We start from the raw sequence: 17,958 nt of genomic DNA on the forward strand, positions 1-17,958 counted from the left end.
GGCAGGTGAAACAAGCACAAACAGTACATGAGAGCCTGCTGTGACTGAACTAAACTTGAATAACTGCAGCGCGGGTAAACTGAGGGCTTAAATGAGAGGATTTGGCGAAACCTAAGTTTATTTCATAACAGAAAATTGTAATGGAATTTAAATAAGTGAATCATGCTTCAGTTGTGTTGCAAGTGTTTAACTGACTGAAATTATGATCGCTGACTACATATTTTCGGTATGTTGTGTCGGAACATGGTAAGATTGACACAAAAGACATCTACCATCAGAAGCAGCCTTGCGCACAAATTGTACTTAAGGCTGCTAACTTGTGGACTGTATTTGAATTTAAGGATGGATATGGTAGTGTTCATGTGTCCTCTGAATGCTTCAAAAAATTATCTTTGGTTATGTTTTCATGATACAATATTTATTCTAATGAGTTTAAATCTTGCATCTAACAAATATCCTTATTTACAAAAAAAAAACAACAACCTAAAACTAACATTGAAACTAATAAAACACTAAACTAAAACTTAGCAATTTCAAAATATAGAAGATAATAAAAACTAGTAAATCTACCTCTAAAACCTAATTAAACCCAACTGAAGAAGTTTTAAAATGAAATAAAAACTAAAGCTAATGAAAAATCTAAAACTTTTATAACCTTGGAGAATACCCTGTTGTAACAGAGAAATACTGGGAGATCTCTGTAGACTGATGGCACTTAGACATTACAGTACTCTACATTATGCAAGAGAATCATTCAAACACTAGTTCTAAAGTGAAATTTGTGAAGTAGAAACAGATTCTGTTGTTCTGACCGTCAGCTGCAGATGTGAATCAATGGCAGAAGAAAGTAGTTCCTCATACAAAAGGGTTTTTGAGACTCTACGATGCGTTTGATTTTCTTTTTTATTCACACAGTTATCCTTTTGAACTGTTGTATAACCTATCTGCTTGATTACTTGCAATAATTATGAGCCAAAAAACACACTAAACATTTTTTATAGTGAGAGCCTATATTCATTTATTAATCCTTGATTAGCTCCACCATGTTTGAAGCGGTTGTAATACTTTACAAACATACACCTGTGAATGATGCTTGGCGACCATTTTGTTCTCAGTACTGTGTTAAACTAAAATATTTGCTTTGTTTTGTTTTGTGAAACCCTGCTCCTTATGAGGCATAACCATTTTATAACAGCAATAAGCCTAGTGAGCCATGGTTTACAGTGAATTTATAACAGCTAAGGGGACTTTAGGCAAAGAACACTTCTTAGTTGTTATAAATTCACAGTATACCATGTCTTGTTGAGCTTTATTGCTTTAAATCTGCATATTTAAAATCAGAGATACTAAAAGTTACTGTTATTAGTGTCTAGTGTGACAGATTATTTATGAAATTATAATAATAAAAACAGCAATATTACAAAACATGTCAGCACCATAGTATCTCAGCACTGCTGCGGTCCGTTCCCACCCAAAAGGTCATGCGAGCCATGAGGGAATGTGGCTGATTAGCTTTTAAATATTATTTAATAACAAATAGAGTCCCTGTTTGTCTTGGCATCCGTCAGGACTGCTGAATAACCTTAGAAAATGCATGCCTGACTCTCTGACTGTCTGTGTCTCTAACGTTTATCAGCTGTGTTTTGTCTGGGGCAGTGTTTTCATAGGAATGTCTAGAGCTAAAGTTATTAATTCATTAACAATTTTGTAAAATATTTTATTATTATTATTATTACAATTAACAATGAAATATGATAATATTTCATACAAATACAAATTATATCAAAACAAATCTTTCTAAAATAACATGTATATGAATGCAACTAAATACAGTAAAATATGGAGAAGGGAACAGGAAAAAAAAGTGTATATATATCTAATGAAACTTACTGGAACTGCTTATTTTCAAATAATATTTTAAAACCACTGAAATATTAGTGTTTATTTATTTTTTAAATTAGACACTTTTACAAGAAATTGTTATCCTTACAATATTTTCTTTGCACAGCAATTAGCAATTTATTTATACAATTAAATGTATCTAGTTTGACAGTTTTTATTTAAATAATAAACATTAAATATATACAATAAAATATAAAATAATCTCATCACAAAGTTTATGTATATGACAAAGTTACATATGGTGCAATAGCACGTCAGGGTTCGAATCCCGGCTCGAGGACAGTTCCCTACCCTAACCCCTCTCTCTCTCTCCCACTTCGCTTCCTGTCTCAATACTGTCCTATTTAATAAAGGCAAAAATGCCAAAAATAAATCTTTAAAAAAAAAAAAAAAGTGCAACAAGCAAGTATGACGCCACCAACTTTTGTTTCTTTTCACATTAATGATATTTACAGGGACATTTTATACACTACCTGACAAGTTGTTCTAGTTGATCTTTTGGAAAAGTCGCAAAATGATGAATCATCTGTTGAACTGCATCCCAATCATCACACATACTCAAAAGACCTATTGGAACCCGCGCGGACCCAAGATTCTCAGAGAAATCAGTTAAGTTTGGTAAAGAAAAAAATCATGGTTTAGGGTTACGTTCAGTATGGGGGTGTGCGAGAGATTTGCAGAGTGAATGGCAACATCAACAGCCTTAGATATCAAGACATTTGTGCTGCCCATTAGTTTACAAACTAAGTAAGGGCAAATTCTTCAGCAGGATAGCGCTTCTTTTCATACTTCACGCTCCACTTTAAAGTTCCTGAAAGCAAAGAAGGTCAAGGTGCTCCAGGATTGGCTAGCCCAGTCACCAGAAATATACATTATTGAGCATGTCTGGGGTAAAATGGAGGAGATGGCATTGATGATGATTCCAAATAATCTTGATGAACTCTAGGAGTCCTCCAAGAACGCTGTCTTTGCCGTTCCAGATGACTTTATTAATAAGTTATTTGAGTCATTGCAGAGATGTATGGATGCAGTCCTCCAAGCTCATGTGAGTCAGACACAATATTATTATTTTTTTTTTACTGCAGCATGACTTTATATTCTATACAGTAGATTATTTCTGTTACGTGACAAGACTTCTGTCTAAGCAAAGTCAGACCTTACCGTCCTAATTGAATAATGAAAAATCGAGGCATGATCATTTTGGTAAAACAAGCATAATCTATAGGTCTTTTCCTTTCATATAAGCCACTTCTGATACCAAATGATCAACTAGAAGTCAAGTTATTATTTGTTGTTTCTAAAACTGGATAGGTGTCAAGGCTTTGGTCAGGTAATGAATAGTGGTCATGTCTATACATTAACCTGTAGTTATAAAATATGTATAGTGTACTTTAAAAAGAAGTGATCTTTATGTATGTGCTACATTTTCTGTGGCTGCTTTTGCATTTAAATATTGTTTGATACCACACTTAGTCCCAGTTTGACTTGGCATTCTTCAGCACTGCTGAATATCTGCAGATATGCATGCCTGACTCAAACTGTCTGCGTCTCTGGCATTTATCAGCTGCGTTTTGTCTAGGGAGCCAGAAGCCTCTTGGATGTTTGTGCTAGCGGACGCCCAGCGCCGAACTTGTACAGTATTTGTGTTTATGCTCGAAATATGAATGTTGTTTTCCTTCTGAGCCCTAAAGATGCGTCTGCTCTCTGGTGGACGGATGTGTTAAGATGCGAGCGCTGCCCTGCGGTGTATACAGTGCTATTGATTGGGATGTATGAATGCATATTTCATCTCATGCGTGCAACGTCGATCTAGTTGGCATCTTGACATCGCAGGGCTGAGCCTTTCTGAAGTTTGGTGAGAGATGGAAAAGACATGTTGCTCTAGAAGTGTATATATAAAAGGGGGGTTTTAATCCTGACTTTAACTATATATATATATATATATATATATATATATATATATATATATATATATATATATATATATACACATATATATATATATACACACATATATATATATATATATATATATATATATATATATATATATATATATATATATATATATATATATATATATTTTATATATATATATATATATATATATATATATATATATATATATATATATATATAGTTAAAGTCGGGATTATTAGCCCCCTTTTGATTTTCTTTTTTAAATATTTTTTTCAAATGATGTTTAACAGGGCAAGGAATTTTTCACAGTATGTCTGATAATTTTTTTTTTTCTGGAGAAAGTCTTTTTTTTCGGCTAAAATAAAAGCAGTTTTAAATTTCTTTTAAAACCATTTTATGGACAAAATTATTAGCTCCTTTAAACTAACATTTTTTTCTCGATAGTCTACAGAACAAACCAAAAACTAATTATCCTATCCTGCCTGGTTGACCTAAGAGAGTACTTTAAACTGTGAAAACTGCACACAAGACTTTTTCAGTAGATTTGCTATACGTAAGTTTATAAAATTTGTTTTATAGAGTGTACTGACTCTCACAAGTGTATCTCCAGTTATTTTGTGTGATTTAAATATTTTAAATAAACTGCAAAAAAAACGTATATAAACTTTCCTCTTATTCCTTTTTGAAACTCTTCCCTCTTAGTCACATACCTGTCTGAAGGCTCATTATGCAGCTCATTATGCAGGTCTTTGTCTTCTCAGGTGTGACTCACTACATTAGTAATGATCAGGGCCCGGCGCATCCATAGAGGTGACCTAGGCGGCCGCCTAGGGCGGCAGAATAGAGAGGGCGGCGTCCCGGAAACTACCCTCACCACCACACCCTCAGTTATATCCCCGTCTGGGGCGGCAGAATAGAGAGAGCGGCGTCTGTGACACTACCCTCACCACCCGCACCCTCAGTTATATCCCCGTCTGGGGCGGCAGAATAGAGAGAGCGGCGTCTGTGACACTACCCTCACCACCCGCACCCTCAGTTATATCCCCGTCTGGGGCGGCAGAATAGAGAGAGCGGCGTCTGTGACACTACCCTCACCACCCGCACCCTCAGTTATATCCCCGTCTGGGGCGGCAGAATAGAGAGAGCGGCGTCTGTGACACTACCCTCACCACCCGCACCCTCAGTTATATCCACGTCTAGGGTGGCAGAATAGAGATGGCAGCATGACCGTCCTTTGCCTAGAGCGGCAGTTCAGCTTGTTCCGGCCCTGGTAATGACTGTTCACCTCTTCTCGGTGAACGACCACTTACACTCAAAAAGTGACTTAGCAAATTTCATTCAATATATTGTGTTCTGTGAGCAAGTAAACAAGATGATTTTCACATCATTTTGAAGCAAAAACACTAGGCTACAAGATCCAATTCTCAAAAGTCTTGTGCACAAATGTTCTCTGTGTGTTTCATGGCCTTGTTTTAGTGACTTCAAAATTTGAGTTTTTCACTATCCACGCATAAACGTTTCTTTCTCAAAAACACAAACACATATAAACATGCTGCTTAGGCATTATTGTACCACAACTTGTGCTGTTTACAATGTTATCACACTCTAGCCATTAATCTGTTTTTAAGATACTGAAAACAACACAAATGTCAGTGCATGTCAAAAGTTCTCCATGGCCCCAAAACACTCTTAGAACCCTGAGGGTTAACCTAGTTATGTTACGCTTTATGTTAAAACAATATATCTGCGGTATATATATATGCTATATATATATATATATATGCTGGTATATATGCTGTTGTAACACTAAATATACACTGAAACACTTAATATACTGTACAAGTATACAAAAGAAAGCCACAAAGCCCTAAAATTAATGTAATTAATGTGCGTTTGGAGTAAAAACTATAATCTCCAGATCATTGATTGGTGATTTTTAAAAGAAGAAATTTAGCAAAATATTCAGCTCTTTTTCTCCAGTTCAAACGAAGTGAAATGTATAGACTGACAGAATGCAACCTTAAATGAATTTCTCCGTCTGTCTTAAGATCAATGAAGTCTTTTGGTGTGAATGGTGCTTGACTGTAGTATCGAGTGCAGAACATGTAGGAAACAGGTAGTGTCTTCTGTTTCTAGATCTAAAGATTCTGTGGTAAAGGGAAAGTAAACATCTGTCAGACATCATTAGTGTTTGCTTTAGCCTAGTTCCAGCGCACAGCTGGTTCTCTTGTACATTTTCCACTTGAAGAGAGAGGGTCAATATCAAGCTGCAAACTAAGATTTAGACTCAGAATTGTGTCTTTACTTACTGTGTTTTGCTTTTACTGTGTCTTTTAAGACAAATTCTTTTTTTTTAACATTGAATGGTTTTTTTTATTTAAAGGGGTGGTCCAGAGTGTATTTTTTTTAGGATTGTTTGTGTTTATAAGATGCAAAGCAATGTGTTCCCATGCTTCATTTGTACACAGTAAAACCCAACAGTCAACTTTATCACATGAAATGAGTGTAGTTAACTCAAAATTTGCTGAAAGTTAATTCTACTCATTTGAAGAGTTTTGAACTCAGCGTAGAATGTAATTAAATACCTCATTACTTCAACTTAAATGGAGTAAGTTCACAGTACTCATATAGATTAGTTTTTTACTCAAATGGTTTGTAGCAATCGGTTTCCTTAAATGCTTTGAGTTGCCTTAACTTATTAGGTTTTACAGTACTTAGTTGGTTTGAGTTCTCTTCATTTATCAGGTTTTACTGTGTTTAAATTACTTCATTTACTTTAATGGAGTAAGTTCACAGTACTCATTAGGATTTGTTTTTGAACTTAAATGGTTTGTTGCAATCGGTTTCCTCAAATAGCTGAGTTACTTTAACTTATTGGGTTTTACGGTGTAGAAATTCACATCATTTTTTTTCCTTCGAATTTTTGCTGCTGGATAAGTTGGCGGTTTATTCTGCTGTGGTGACTCTAGATTAATAAAGGGAATAAGCCGAAAAGAAAATGAATAAATGATAGATGAATATACAGCTACTCAGTTAACATGAAAACGAATGTCTTATTTCCTAGTTCTTCCGAAGGCCTCCCTCAAGAGGCTCTGATTGGTCAGCTACAATAATGTACTGTGATTAGCTGATTGGCTCCATGTCACTTTTTAAATAATATTTTTTTATAGGTTGCTTTTAGGACAAACTGAGGACAAAAATATCATGGTTTCACGGTATTGGGATTCCTGCTCTTAAATATATTCTTTTTAAATGTCTGGGTGAAAAACAAAAACTTTTTTCCCTTTTGAACACATTTTTCTCTTTTGAGAAACATTTAAAATTATTTGGAGCTGTAAACGTCAGGCTGAATAATGAAAATTAATCATTGACTAAAACAGATTTCTTTACAATTTAAAACAGCATCTTTGTATATCTTTTCTGCTGGAGATACTGTTGTCTTAAACAACAACAACAACAACAACAAAAAATGTTAATACAAAATCTTACACATACCTTTGGAATGGTATAGCAGAAAATTTTGGTGGTTTTAAAACCTTGATTTTTTTCCAAACCGTGGTATACTTTGAAAGCTGTTATCGTCCCATGCCTAGATGCTTTACAATTTGTGCATATATGCTATATTAGTCAGTACCAACGACAAAACTGGAACAAATCTAACAAAAACTGTCCAAAATATAGTACACCCAAAGTAATATGTTAGAGAAAAATGTTCAATTAAATTATAATAAACAGGAAAAATCTAGAAAATTATAAAAAAAGTTTTTATTATTATAAATTATATATATATATATATATATATATATATATATATATATATATATATATATATATATATATATATATATATATATATATATATATATTCCATTAATTTTATTGTATTTAATTTTATTGTTTTTTTTGTAGTTTAATATCCAAAGTAATTCATGTAATTCTCAAAAAGTTTTCAAAGCTTCTTGTCTGCTTTTGCAATAAGACCACCATAATTAATTACATTTATCTATTATGCAAATAATCTTAAGTTTACTTTTCTAACTCCGCTGTGTAATCTCTCCTAATAACTGTTTGTTTTAAACTGCCTCTTCTTGTTCTGAACACTGGAGTTGTTCTGTGCAGAGTACGTTTCTTTACTAATTAATAAAGTACAGACTTTCCTGTGTCCTGTCCTTCTAATGGTCAGCAGATGCTAATTGTGTTTGAATATTACTAATCTTTTAGACAACCTCAAACAAGCTGTGTTTCTAGCACAAAACCTTGTAGTAAGTCTTGATTATGAACATGGATGACAAATTGGGGTAGTATGAAATAGACCTGTCATGATTATTAATTAACCGTTTGGAGGTTATTTGATGTAACTGTGGCTGTTTCAGACAAATTGCAACTGACCTATCAATAAGCCCCTCCCCTCAAATGCAGATAAGCCAATGGCAGTTGAGTATTGTTTAAACAGGGATCAGGATTCTGACATCTTTAGTTTTTTTTGCAATAGAAAAACAGTGGAATATTCTTATATATACTTTTTTTGTGTTTATGCTATATAAATAGTAAAACGATGTTTCTGGTGATACACTGATTCCAGGTATCCCGAGAAGCTGTTTATACAAGACTGCAAAACCCAATGATTAATTTTTAATGTTTTTTAACATCAATATTAGATGTCGATTTGACGTCAAAAATCGATTACAAGGCGATCCTGTCATCAATTTTTGCTGTGTTTTTAATGCCAATGTTAGATATTGATTTGTTGTCAAAAATCGATTACAAAGCAGTTCTGTTATCAATTTTTGATCTTTTTTTAACGTCAATGTTAGATGTTGATTTGATATAAAAAAATCTGTTACAAGGCAATCCTGTTTCAGTTTTTGACGTTTTTTTATGTCAATGTTAGATGTTGATTTGATATTAAAAATCTGTAACAAGGTGGTCCTGTTATCAATCTTTGACGTGTTCTTAATTCCAATGTTAGATGTTGATTTGATGTCAAAAATGGATTACAAGGCAGTCCTGTTATCAATTTCTGACGTTTTTTAACGTCAATGTTAGATGTTGATTTGATATTAAAAATGTGTTACAAGGCAGTCCTGTTATCAGTTTTTGACGTTTTTTACGTCAATGTTAGATGCCGATTTGATATTAAAAATCTGTTACAAGGCAGTCCTGTTATCAGTTTTTGACGTTTTTTACGTCAATGTTAGTTGTTGATTTGATATTAAAAATCTTTTACAAGGTGGTCCTGTTATCAATCTTTGACGTGTTTTTAACGCCAGTTTTAGACGTTGATTTGATGTCAAAAATTTATTACAAGACAGTCCTGTTATCAATTTTTGACATGTTTTTAACGGCAATGATAGATGTCGGTTTGATATTAAAAATCTGTTACAAGGCGGTCCTGTTATCAAATTTTTACGTTTTTTTAACGGCAATGTTAGATGTCGGTTTGATGTTACAATCAATTACAAGGCGGTCCTGTTATCAATCTTTGACGTGTTTTTAAAGCCAATATTAGATGTTGATTTGAACTCAAAAATCGATTACAAAGCAGTTTTGTTATAAATTTTTGACTTCCCACTGGGACGTGCATGATAAAACTCCAAAACAGACTATTAATCATCAAAGCCCTAAAACAGACAAATAATCGCCATAATTGATTATTTAGACATAATCAGTAAACATGCAAATCCTAGCCCTAGTCTGAAATGTGGAGGTTAGTTATTTTTGCACCATTGCTGCCCAAGGCTTATTACAGTCCCTGAAATTTCTTTTTTCTGACCATTGACCTTGCTATTAGCTCCTGGATTTTACCTACAGGCCTGGTTTCAATGAAAGTATTAGTTTTCCTTCTGCACTATATGTAAAATGGAGATGTTATCCCTTAACACACAATAAAACCAGAAGGAGTGGATTTTTTTTGGCATTGTTTTGGCCTGTATATCACACTGTGCTTTAACTACATTTTATTAGGTGTGAAATTAAAATATTAATACGCTGATGTCTGGCTGTAGGAAGAGCGGTATGTTTGAGTCAAGCGCCGCAGGAGAGAGGCGGGTTACCGAACGTCTGTGGGCCCTTTTAACATCTCATACCTCTCTATGAAATAGACTTTCATCTAGCACACTGTGAAAATATTAAAAGACGGAGCTTCCTGTGTTGTCACGTTGCCTGCGGGACGCTAATTGAGGTTGGCCACCGATGTTGTTGGGAGAGGTTAAAAAAGAAAGAAAAATATCTCAAAGTGGCTTAAAAAAAGGGAATGTTGCTTTGTGGCACCTTCAGAATAATTAAGCCGGGAAGCATTCAGAGAAATGACATCATTAATTGAGTCTTAGAACAACAAAAGGAATAGAAGTGCTTAGCAAAGGCACATTTACATGCTAAACCAGCACAGTTTGAAACTATTTTAATGTTAATGGTATATAGATGTAAGTTTGTCTGTGCAAGGTACTATTTGTAAACTCTTAACAGATTAAAGGCTTTCTTGAAAGTTAAAGGGATGAGGAAAGGGTTCACCCAAAAATGAAAATTCAGTTTCAAACATTTATGAGTTTCATTCCTCTGTTATGCACAAAAATATTTTGAAGTAAGCTGGAAACTCATTACCATTGACTTCCATTTTTATTATTCTTACTTTAACAACATTTCTAGACACTCAAAGTGCTTTACACATTGGGGGGAATCTCCTCATCCACCAACAGTGTGCAATATCCACCTGGATGGCGCGACGGCAGCCATATTGCACCAGACTGCATACCAAACACCAGCTGATTGGTGGAGAGAAGACAGAGTGATGAAGCTAGTTATGATGTGGCCATGCTTAATAGGCCATGATGGACAGAGGCCATTGGGCAGATTTGGCCAGGATGCGGGGGTTAAACCCCTACCCTTTTTCGAATGACATCCTGGGATTTTTAACGACCACAGAGAGTCAGGACCTCGGTTTAACGCCTCATGCAAAAAACAATGCTTACTGAACAGTATAGAGTCCCCTTTACTATATTGGGGCATTAGGACCCACACAGATTGCAGGTTGAGCACCCCTGCTGGTCTCATTAACACAGCAAACTTCTGTAGCTTTTTATGTGGTCTCCCATCCAGAGACTGACGGGCGCAGCACTGCTTAGCCTCAGCCCCCGTTTACAGTAGTGCGTTTTAGTTTGAAAACGCATAAGTTTTGCTACGGTTTTGCCATCCGTCCACACTACGCCGGAGTTCTCGAGCTCCGAAAACTGAGCTTTTTGAAAACGCTGGAGAGGCCGTTTTCATTCTAAAACGCTGCTGCTCCGTCTCAGTGTGGATGGGGAAAGACGGAGACATCTGAAAACGGAGGCGGGGCTGCAAACGTTCGCCTATCTGATTGGGGCTTTTCCTCAATATTAAGTAGCCCATACACAGTTCAGTCTCGCATCCTCTTCTTGTAAGTTAAGACTTCGCAAGTTTGATCAAGGCTGCAGTCTCCCCCTTCTCAGTTTGATATGGAAAACATACAGAGGACACGGGTAAATCTTCAAAGGGAACAGTGTACTGTATAACTTCATTCACATCACCTTGGCTACGTTGTTTCACTTTCTCAACAATAAAATGTAAACATGATTTAAGGAACTGCCTATTTTCTTTTTAATATTAGCAACTTAACAGACAGCAGAAATGTTGAGGCGCCGTGCTGAATATATGAGCGTCATCTTCACTGTTTGGATATTTATAACAAAACGGAGCCTATAACAACTGCCTCCTTTCAATTTCAGTGAAAATACGAAACGCACCCTCTCTTTTGCTGAATATCAGTTTTAATAATTGATAATTATAAAGGTATAACATACAATAAGTTTATACATTGTAGGAAATAAAGGCAAGCGATCAGTCAGTGTACCTGGATTAATCATTAACTTATCTTTGCACTTAACCAAAACATGTGACCCGTGAAAGTAACTTAATAGATTCCAATGACCAAAGTCAGGGAATTGGCCTATGTCGTTAGATAAAGACAACAACATGAATGAAATATCACGTTTAGCAAATATAGTGAGATTAGATCCAGCGGGAGATGCGTGATGAGCAGTCCGACAAGCAGAGCTCTCATCTGGGTTGAAATGCTGGAGCGCTTGCCCGAGAGTGTGTGTGTGGTCACGTGATGTGCGTTTTCAGCGTTTTGGTGTGGACGGAGAGCAGTTCAGAAACGCTGGGTAAAACGCGAGTGTGGACGCGGATCATTTTCATTCTACAACGCCGTTTTAAAACTAAAACGCACAAGTGTAAACGGGGCCTAAGTGTGCAACCCTCTGAGAGTTGAAGAAAGCTAGCTGCCGGCTAAGAAGTTAATGGTTACAGGCTTTTCAGCTTTCTCCAATATATCTAACAGAAAAAAAGGTTTTGGGAGTGAGGAAAGAGTGAGTGAATTTTCATTTTTTTGGTGATTTATCTTTTTAATAGTATTATTTTGTTTCCCAGAGATGGGTTGCAGCTGGAAGGGCATCTGCTGCGTAAAGTATTTGCTGGATAAGTTAGCGCTTTATTCTGCCTTGATTAAAATAGAGACTAAGCCGAAAATTAATGAATGAATAGTATTGTTTTGCATGGGTGCATTAAATTGATTAAACGCCATGTCAAAAAGTTTAATTGTACAATAGTAAATTACATTTATTTTAATGAGTATTTGCAATCAGTCAGTACTTTATGCTAAAAAAAAAAACTTTTTTTCAATTTATGGCATCCATTTAATTTCCATTCAATTAAGCATTTTGAAAAGTATGTATTAGCAGCAAAACAAGCAGCTTATTTTCAGCATTAATAATAAAAAATGCACCGAATCAGCATATTAGGTTGATTGTTGGAGGATCATATGACAAGAGCACTTTTTGCGAAGAAACCAGATTGTCTTTTTTGGCTTAAAAATTACATGAAATTTCTTAAATAAATAAACAAATAACCACCTATATTGTTGCAGTTTCCTTGTTGACTGCAGTTAAGATTTTATGCAGTGGATCTGCATAAAATGGACTAATCAATCTACAAGCATAGAAAAAGTCAATAAAAAATATACAAATTAAATAAACAGTGTTTTTTTTTTTTTGTACAGGAGTCTAATGCTGTGTTTACACTAGACACAGCATGCAAGAATCAATTGCGCTATTCACACGTAAATAGGCGTGTGAACATTTTGAGTTTACCCACTTCATTCGCATGTCAAATTCACTTCATTCGTGCATCAAATTCACTTCACAACAGACTTGGATTTGTGTCATGAGCAGGGCTTCTGTCTGCCTAATGACTCTAGGACATTGCTAAATGGAGTTAGTAGCTGTGATGTGATTTAAGTGCTTTAGGAAGACTTAAAAACAGCGTAGATTCGTTCTGCACCGTGTCTGAGTCCACTAGATCCTTTCAGAGGTGCACCCAGCTCTGTGAGTTCATTAACTGATGGAGGTTTTCAGCAGTGCTTTAGACTGTGCCGAGCACAGCTTAGTGAGCTGTTGTCTGGTGTCGGCAAGAGGATTTCCCCTTGGGACACCTACAACAGGCCCTATATCATAATCATGCTCCTACAAGAGCTAGTTCCCAATTAAATACCGCTGATGTTCAGCTTTTACAACTCGAGCGATTCATGTGTGTCAAACACACAAATCGCTCAACTTGCGCCACTTCATTCGCTCGAAAGGCACCACATGATGTCTATTCAGGTCTTGGATTAACATGTAAATCACTCAAGATTGGTACGCGTCTAGTATAAAAGAAGCATAACTGTATTCAGCCATACAGTAATTTATTAATCTAAAGTATACTGCATAGTCTTTGTTGTTTAAACAAATCAATAAAAATGTTATTAAAGTTAAAAACGGCACAATGTTGTACGCCTGAATGCTTTTAAAATCTTCATACAGTCGAAGGACTTAAACACCTTCAAAATGATCAAATATAATCTAATATAAATAATATAAAATAATGTAATATAATATAATATATTATAATTGTTGTGAATGGAAGTGATACAAACAACTGAAGTAAGATCCAAATGCAGGTTTAATCGGTGGTCAGGCAAGCAGTGGTCAACACAGGTGCAAACAGGGGTGAGAGGACAATCCAGAATCACAGTCGAATACAAGCAAGAAGTCAGAAAGGCAGGCGGCAGGCAAAGACAAAGAGGCTAACAAGGCTAACGGTCGGTACACAAGATAACAAGACTGGGAAAATGCGTTTTAGTGTTACTAGTAACAGATAACAAGACTCTGCAAACTGGAAGGGTGACTGAGTGGTTTAAGTACTGTATGGTGTGTTATCAGTCTTTGACAAGGTTCAGCTGGTGAGTGTAATCAAGCGAGATGAATGAGCAGGCGTGCGTGTTTGGAAGAAGTGCATGTATGAATATGTAGTCCTGGGAAATGCGGAAGTGTAGTCCTGGTATAGTGGAAACCAGCGATCTCCGGAGAACGATTGCTGGTTATCGTAACAATAATATAATATGATATAATATAATATAATATAATATAATATAATATAATATAATATAATATAATATAATATAATATAATATAATATAATATAATAAAAAATATAATATAATATAATATAATATAATATAATATAATATAATATAATATAATATAATATAATATAATATAATATAATATAGACTCAACATTGCAGATCATGCAGACTATTGCCAATGATCACATTGCAATATCGAGGCTGAAACGATATACTGTATTGTGCAACGCTAATAAAAATATCAGGCTCAGATATATTCATATCACAGTTTACATTGATCGACTCAATTATTGCTTATGAATTTAGCTGCATGTGCGTGACCTATATCAGATTCAATCTATCTTATTATTTGGCTTCATGGTATTAACATAGATAATTTAACCGTTCACTCCATAAGCTTTACAAAGGCTTCATTGAAACCAAATACAAAGTCTGTGTTTTCTTACAGGCATCTGAATGAACGTTATAACAAGACGTGACGTGATTAGGCATTGGTATATAGCTGCGAGCATGCAGGAGCACTTGGTCTTTGGCTCTGAGTGGGTCAGTCCTGATTGTAATGGAGAGGTGTGAGGCTGTGTGTTTGTTGTCAGGACGAGAGGAGGGGTCGATAACGCTGGAGAGGGGCCACAGAGAGACACTCAGGTTTGATTAAAGGGAAGTGGCCTCAGGTAGACCCCAGCCCCCCCTGCCGTATACAGGGAAGAGGAAACAGAAATATGTCACATTTACATTATTGTCTTTTTTCCTTATGCGACATGACCAGTGCCTTTAACTGCATTTGTCAGAGTTGATGAGTGGAAATTCCTGTACATAGAAGAAAAACATTCTGTTTGTAGTTGCTATGCTGTTGCTAGGGCGCTGTGGGTAGTATCAGCATTGCTGTATGGGGATTAAAATGGTCTGAAAGGATTTTAATGTGCTGATATGTGGTGGTCACTGGTGGAAGGAATGCAAAAAAATATATATTCAAGTAAAAGTACCAATAGTTACTAAAAAATGCAGTGTACATAGTTAAAAATATATGTTCTAAATATATTGAAAGTGTGAGTAAAATGTATCCATCTTCTTATTTTAACATTCCCTAAAGTGTTCAACATTGCTACAGTGCACATTAAACCATCTAAATGCTTTATAATGTGTTCTTGTGTATATTTTAGCGTATGTTTTTAGCTATGTGGTTGCTAGCATGTTGTTCAAATCACAATTTCTGATTATCAGCAATAATAATAGCGATTCCAATCTCCTTATCACCCACAAGAATAAACATGTTTACATTTCCTAAGATGCTTTCAACATTGCTACTGTGCAAAATAAAAAGAAAGAGCATGTTTTTAGCTATGTAGTTGCTAGCATCAAATCAAATGACTTTTATTGTCACATCATCAGCAGCATATGTGCTAAAATGAGTGAAAAGCTTAGGTGCTGGCTCCAGACAGTGCAAAATACAAACAGCCAAAAGCCAAATACAACGACAGTCCAAAATACAACAGCATACTCCCCCCCCAAAAAAAAGGACAATGTAAAATTGACAGCGATATGTACAATGAATAGGTGTCGGCAGTATTGTTTCAAGTATGCATTTGTTAAAGTGCAGTGCATGCTACATATTGACGGTGTTCAGTGAGGGGTATGGAAAAGTCTGTGTGGGGTGTGTTAAGTGTTCATCAGCCTGTTAGTCTGAGGGAAGAAGCTTTCCTTCAGTCGGCTAGTGCATGTCCGGATGCTGCGGAACCGTCCGGTAGCATAGAGAAAAGTGTATGGCTTGGGTAAAGACTATGGCATGTTGTTAAAATCGCTATAGCTAATAGCGATTCAATCTTCTTAATCACCAAAAATAAACATTTTAACCTTCTTAAAATGCTTTCAACATTGCTACAATGTGAAAAAAAAATTATGAATGCTTCATAATATGTGTGTGTAGTGTTCATGTTCAAATCACAAATTCTGATTATCAGGAATAACAATAATAGTGATTCCATCTTCTTATTTTAACATTCCGTAAAGTTCATTCAACATTGCTACAGTGCCAATTAAAAAATCTGAATGTTCATTATGTGTTTCTGTGTAGTTTTCAGAGGATGTTTTTAGCTCTGTGGTTGCTAGCATGTTGTTCAAATCACTAATTCTACTTATATACAGTAATAATAGTGATTCCATCTTCTTAATCACCCAAAAAATAAACATTTTAACATCCCTAAAAAGTTTTCAACATTGTTAGTGTTAAAAAAATAATAAATCTGAAACTTTTATAATGCGTTTCTGTGTAGTTTTTAGTGCATGTTTTAGCTATTCGGTTACTAGCATGTTGTATAAATCACTAATTCTGATAATCAGCAATAATAATAGCGATTCCATCTTCTTGTTTTAACATTTTAACATTCCCTAAAGTGCTTTGAACATGTTAGAGTGTGAATAAAAAAATCTGAACATTTTCTAATGTATTTCTGTGTGTTTTTTTTTTTTTTTTGATAGTATGTTTTTAGCTTTGTGGTTGCTAACATGTCTTTCAAATCACTAATTCTGAATATCAGCAATAATAATAGTGATTCCATCTTCTTGTTTTAACATTTTAACATTCCCTAAAGTGCTTTGAACATGTTAGAGTGTGAATAAAAAAAATCTGAACATTTTCTGAACAAGTATTTCTGTGTTTTTTTTTTTTTTGATAGTATGTTTTTAGCTTTCTGGTTGCTAACATGTTTTTCAAATCACTAATTCTGAATATCAGCAATAATAATAGTGATTCCATCTTCTTATTTTAACATTTTAACATTCCCTAAAGTGCTTTCCCAATGTCACATACACTACTGAGCAGGAAGCCGGCGTTGTCTAAATGGTTGCACGTGTGTTTTTGTAGAAGAACTGCATATTTTTTTTGAAAGCGATTGAGTTTGAAGGTCAGCTGTCTGCATCTCTCCAGTGTGAAACGGTGCTGCGGCACGCTACTTTAGGAATGACAAGCATCTGCTAACACACTCTTGATTCTTTAAAGACAGCCCGTTGGCATGCTTTTTGATTCGTCCTCACAACTCCCTTAATTGTTCAGCTGTGAAACTTAAAGCGCGCTATTTTCCCAGAGCGCTGGAAACGTCCTTGCCGAGAATCACATTTGTTCAAGTACAAGAATGTGAGTGGGAGTGCGGAGACTCTTTCACTCTCTCTCTCTCTCACACACACAAGCTAAAGATGTAGTGTATCGCGAGTTATGCATAACATAAAAACTACCTTAACATGCCTTGACTGTCTCTATCTCCATCTTTTCAGAGTATCCTGGCCTTGAACCCTCGGGTCCAGACTCACGCTGCACTCCTCTCTACTAGAACGAAGAAAATGGAGAAAAAACTGTGGAAAAGAAATGCAGAGAAAGGTTGTGAGGTGCGTATTCTCTGTCACCCTCAGCCCTCATCCTTTCACCTGTAACCTCAATAGGGCGCTTACTGACCAATCAGCTGGAGAAAAGAGGAACTTAGTGTTGTTTCCAGATTTAGATAGGCTGTTTGCTGGCACTGGACCCATCTGTTTAGCTTTCTACAGAAGCCGCTTTTTAACCTTTCGTTTGGCCTTGTTGAGGAACCGGCAGCTGCGTTCAGCACCGCGAGCACAAAAACTCAAGTTGAATTTACCAAAACGAATGATCTTAAACTGACAAACTAC

At 35.5% G+C, this 17,958-nt stretch overlaps 1 protein-coding gene across 7 annotated transcripts in view; it reads left to right on the top strand.

The window, feature by feature from the left end:
- dpyda (dihydropyrimidine dehydrogenase a) overlaps positions 1–17,958 on the top strand; it is a 384,430-nt gene that overhangs the window by 28,144 nt on the left and 338,328 nt on the right. For all 7 annotated transcript variants that reach the window (XR_012399471.1, XR_012399472.1, XR_012399473.1 and 4 more), the window contains exon 2: positions 17,569–17,679. Coding sequence is in view for 3 of the 7 variants with exons in the window: in XM_073940926.1 (XP_073797027.1) it covers positions 17,569–17,679 (111 nt within the window). In the remaining 4 variants the exon portion in view is untranslated. The remainder of the gene's footprint in view (positions 1–17,568; positions 17,680–17,958) is intronic.

The sequence above is a fragment of the Danio rerio genome, chromosome 24 (assembly GCF_049306965.1).
Source record: "Danio rerio strain Tuebingen ecotype United States chromosome 24, GRCz12tu, whole genome shotgun sequence".
In the NCBI taxonomy this organism is placed as follows: Eukaryota; Metazoa; Chordata; class Actinopteri; order Cypriniformes; family Danionidae; genus Danio; species Danio rerio.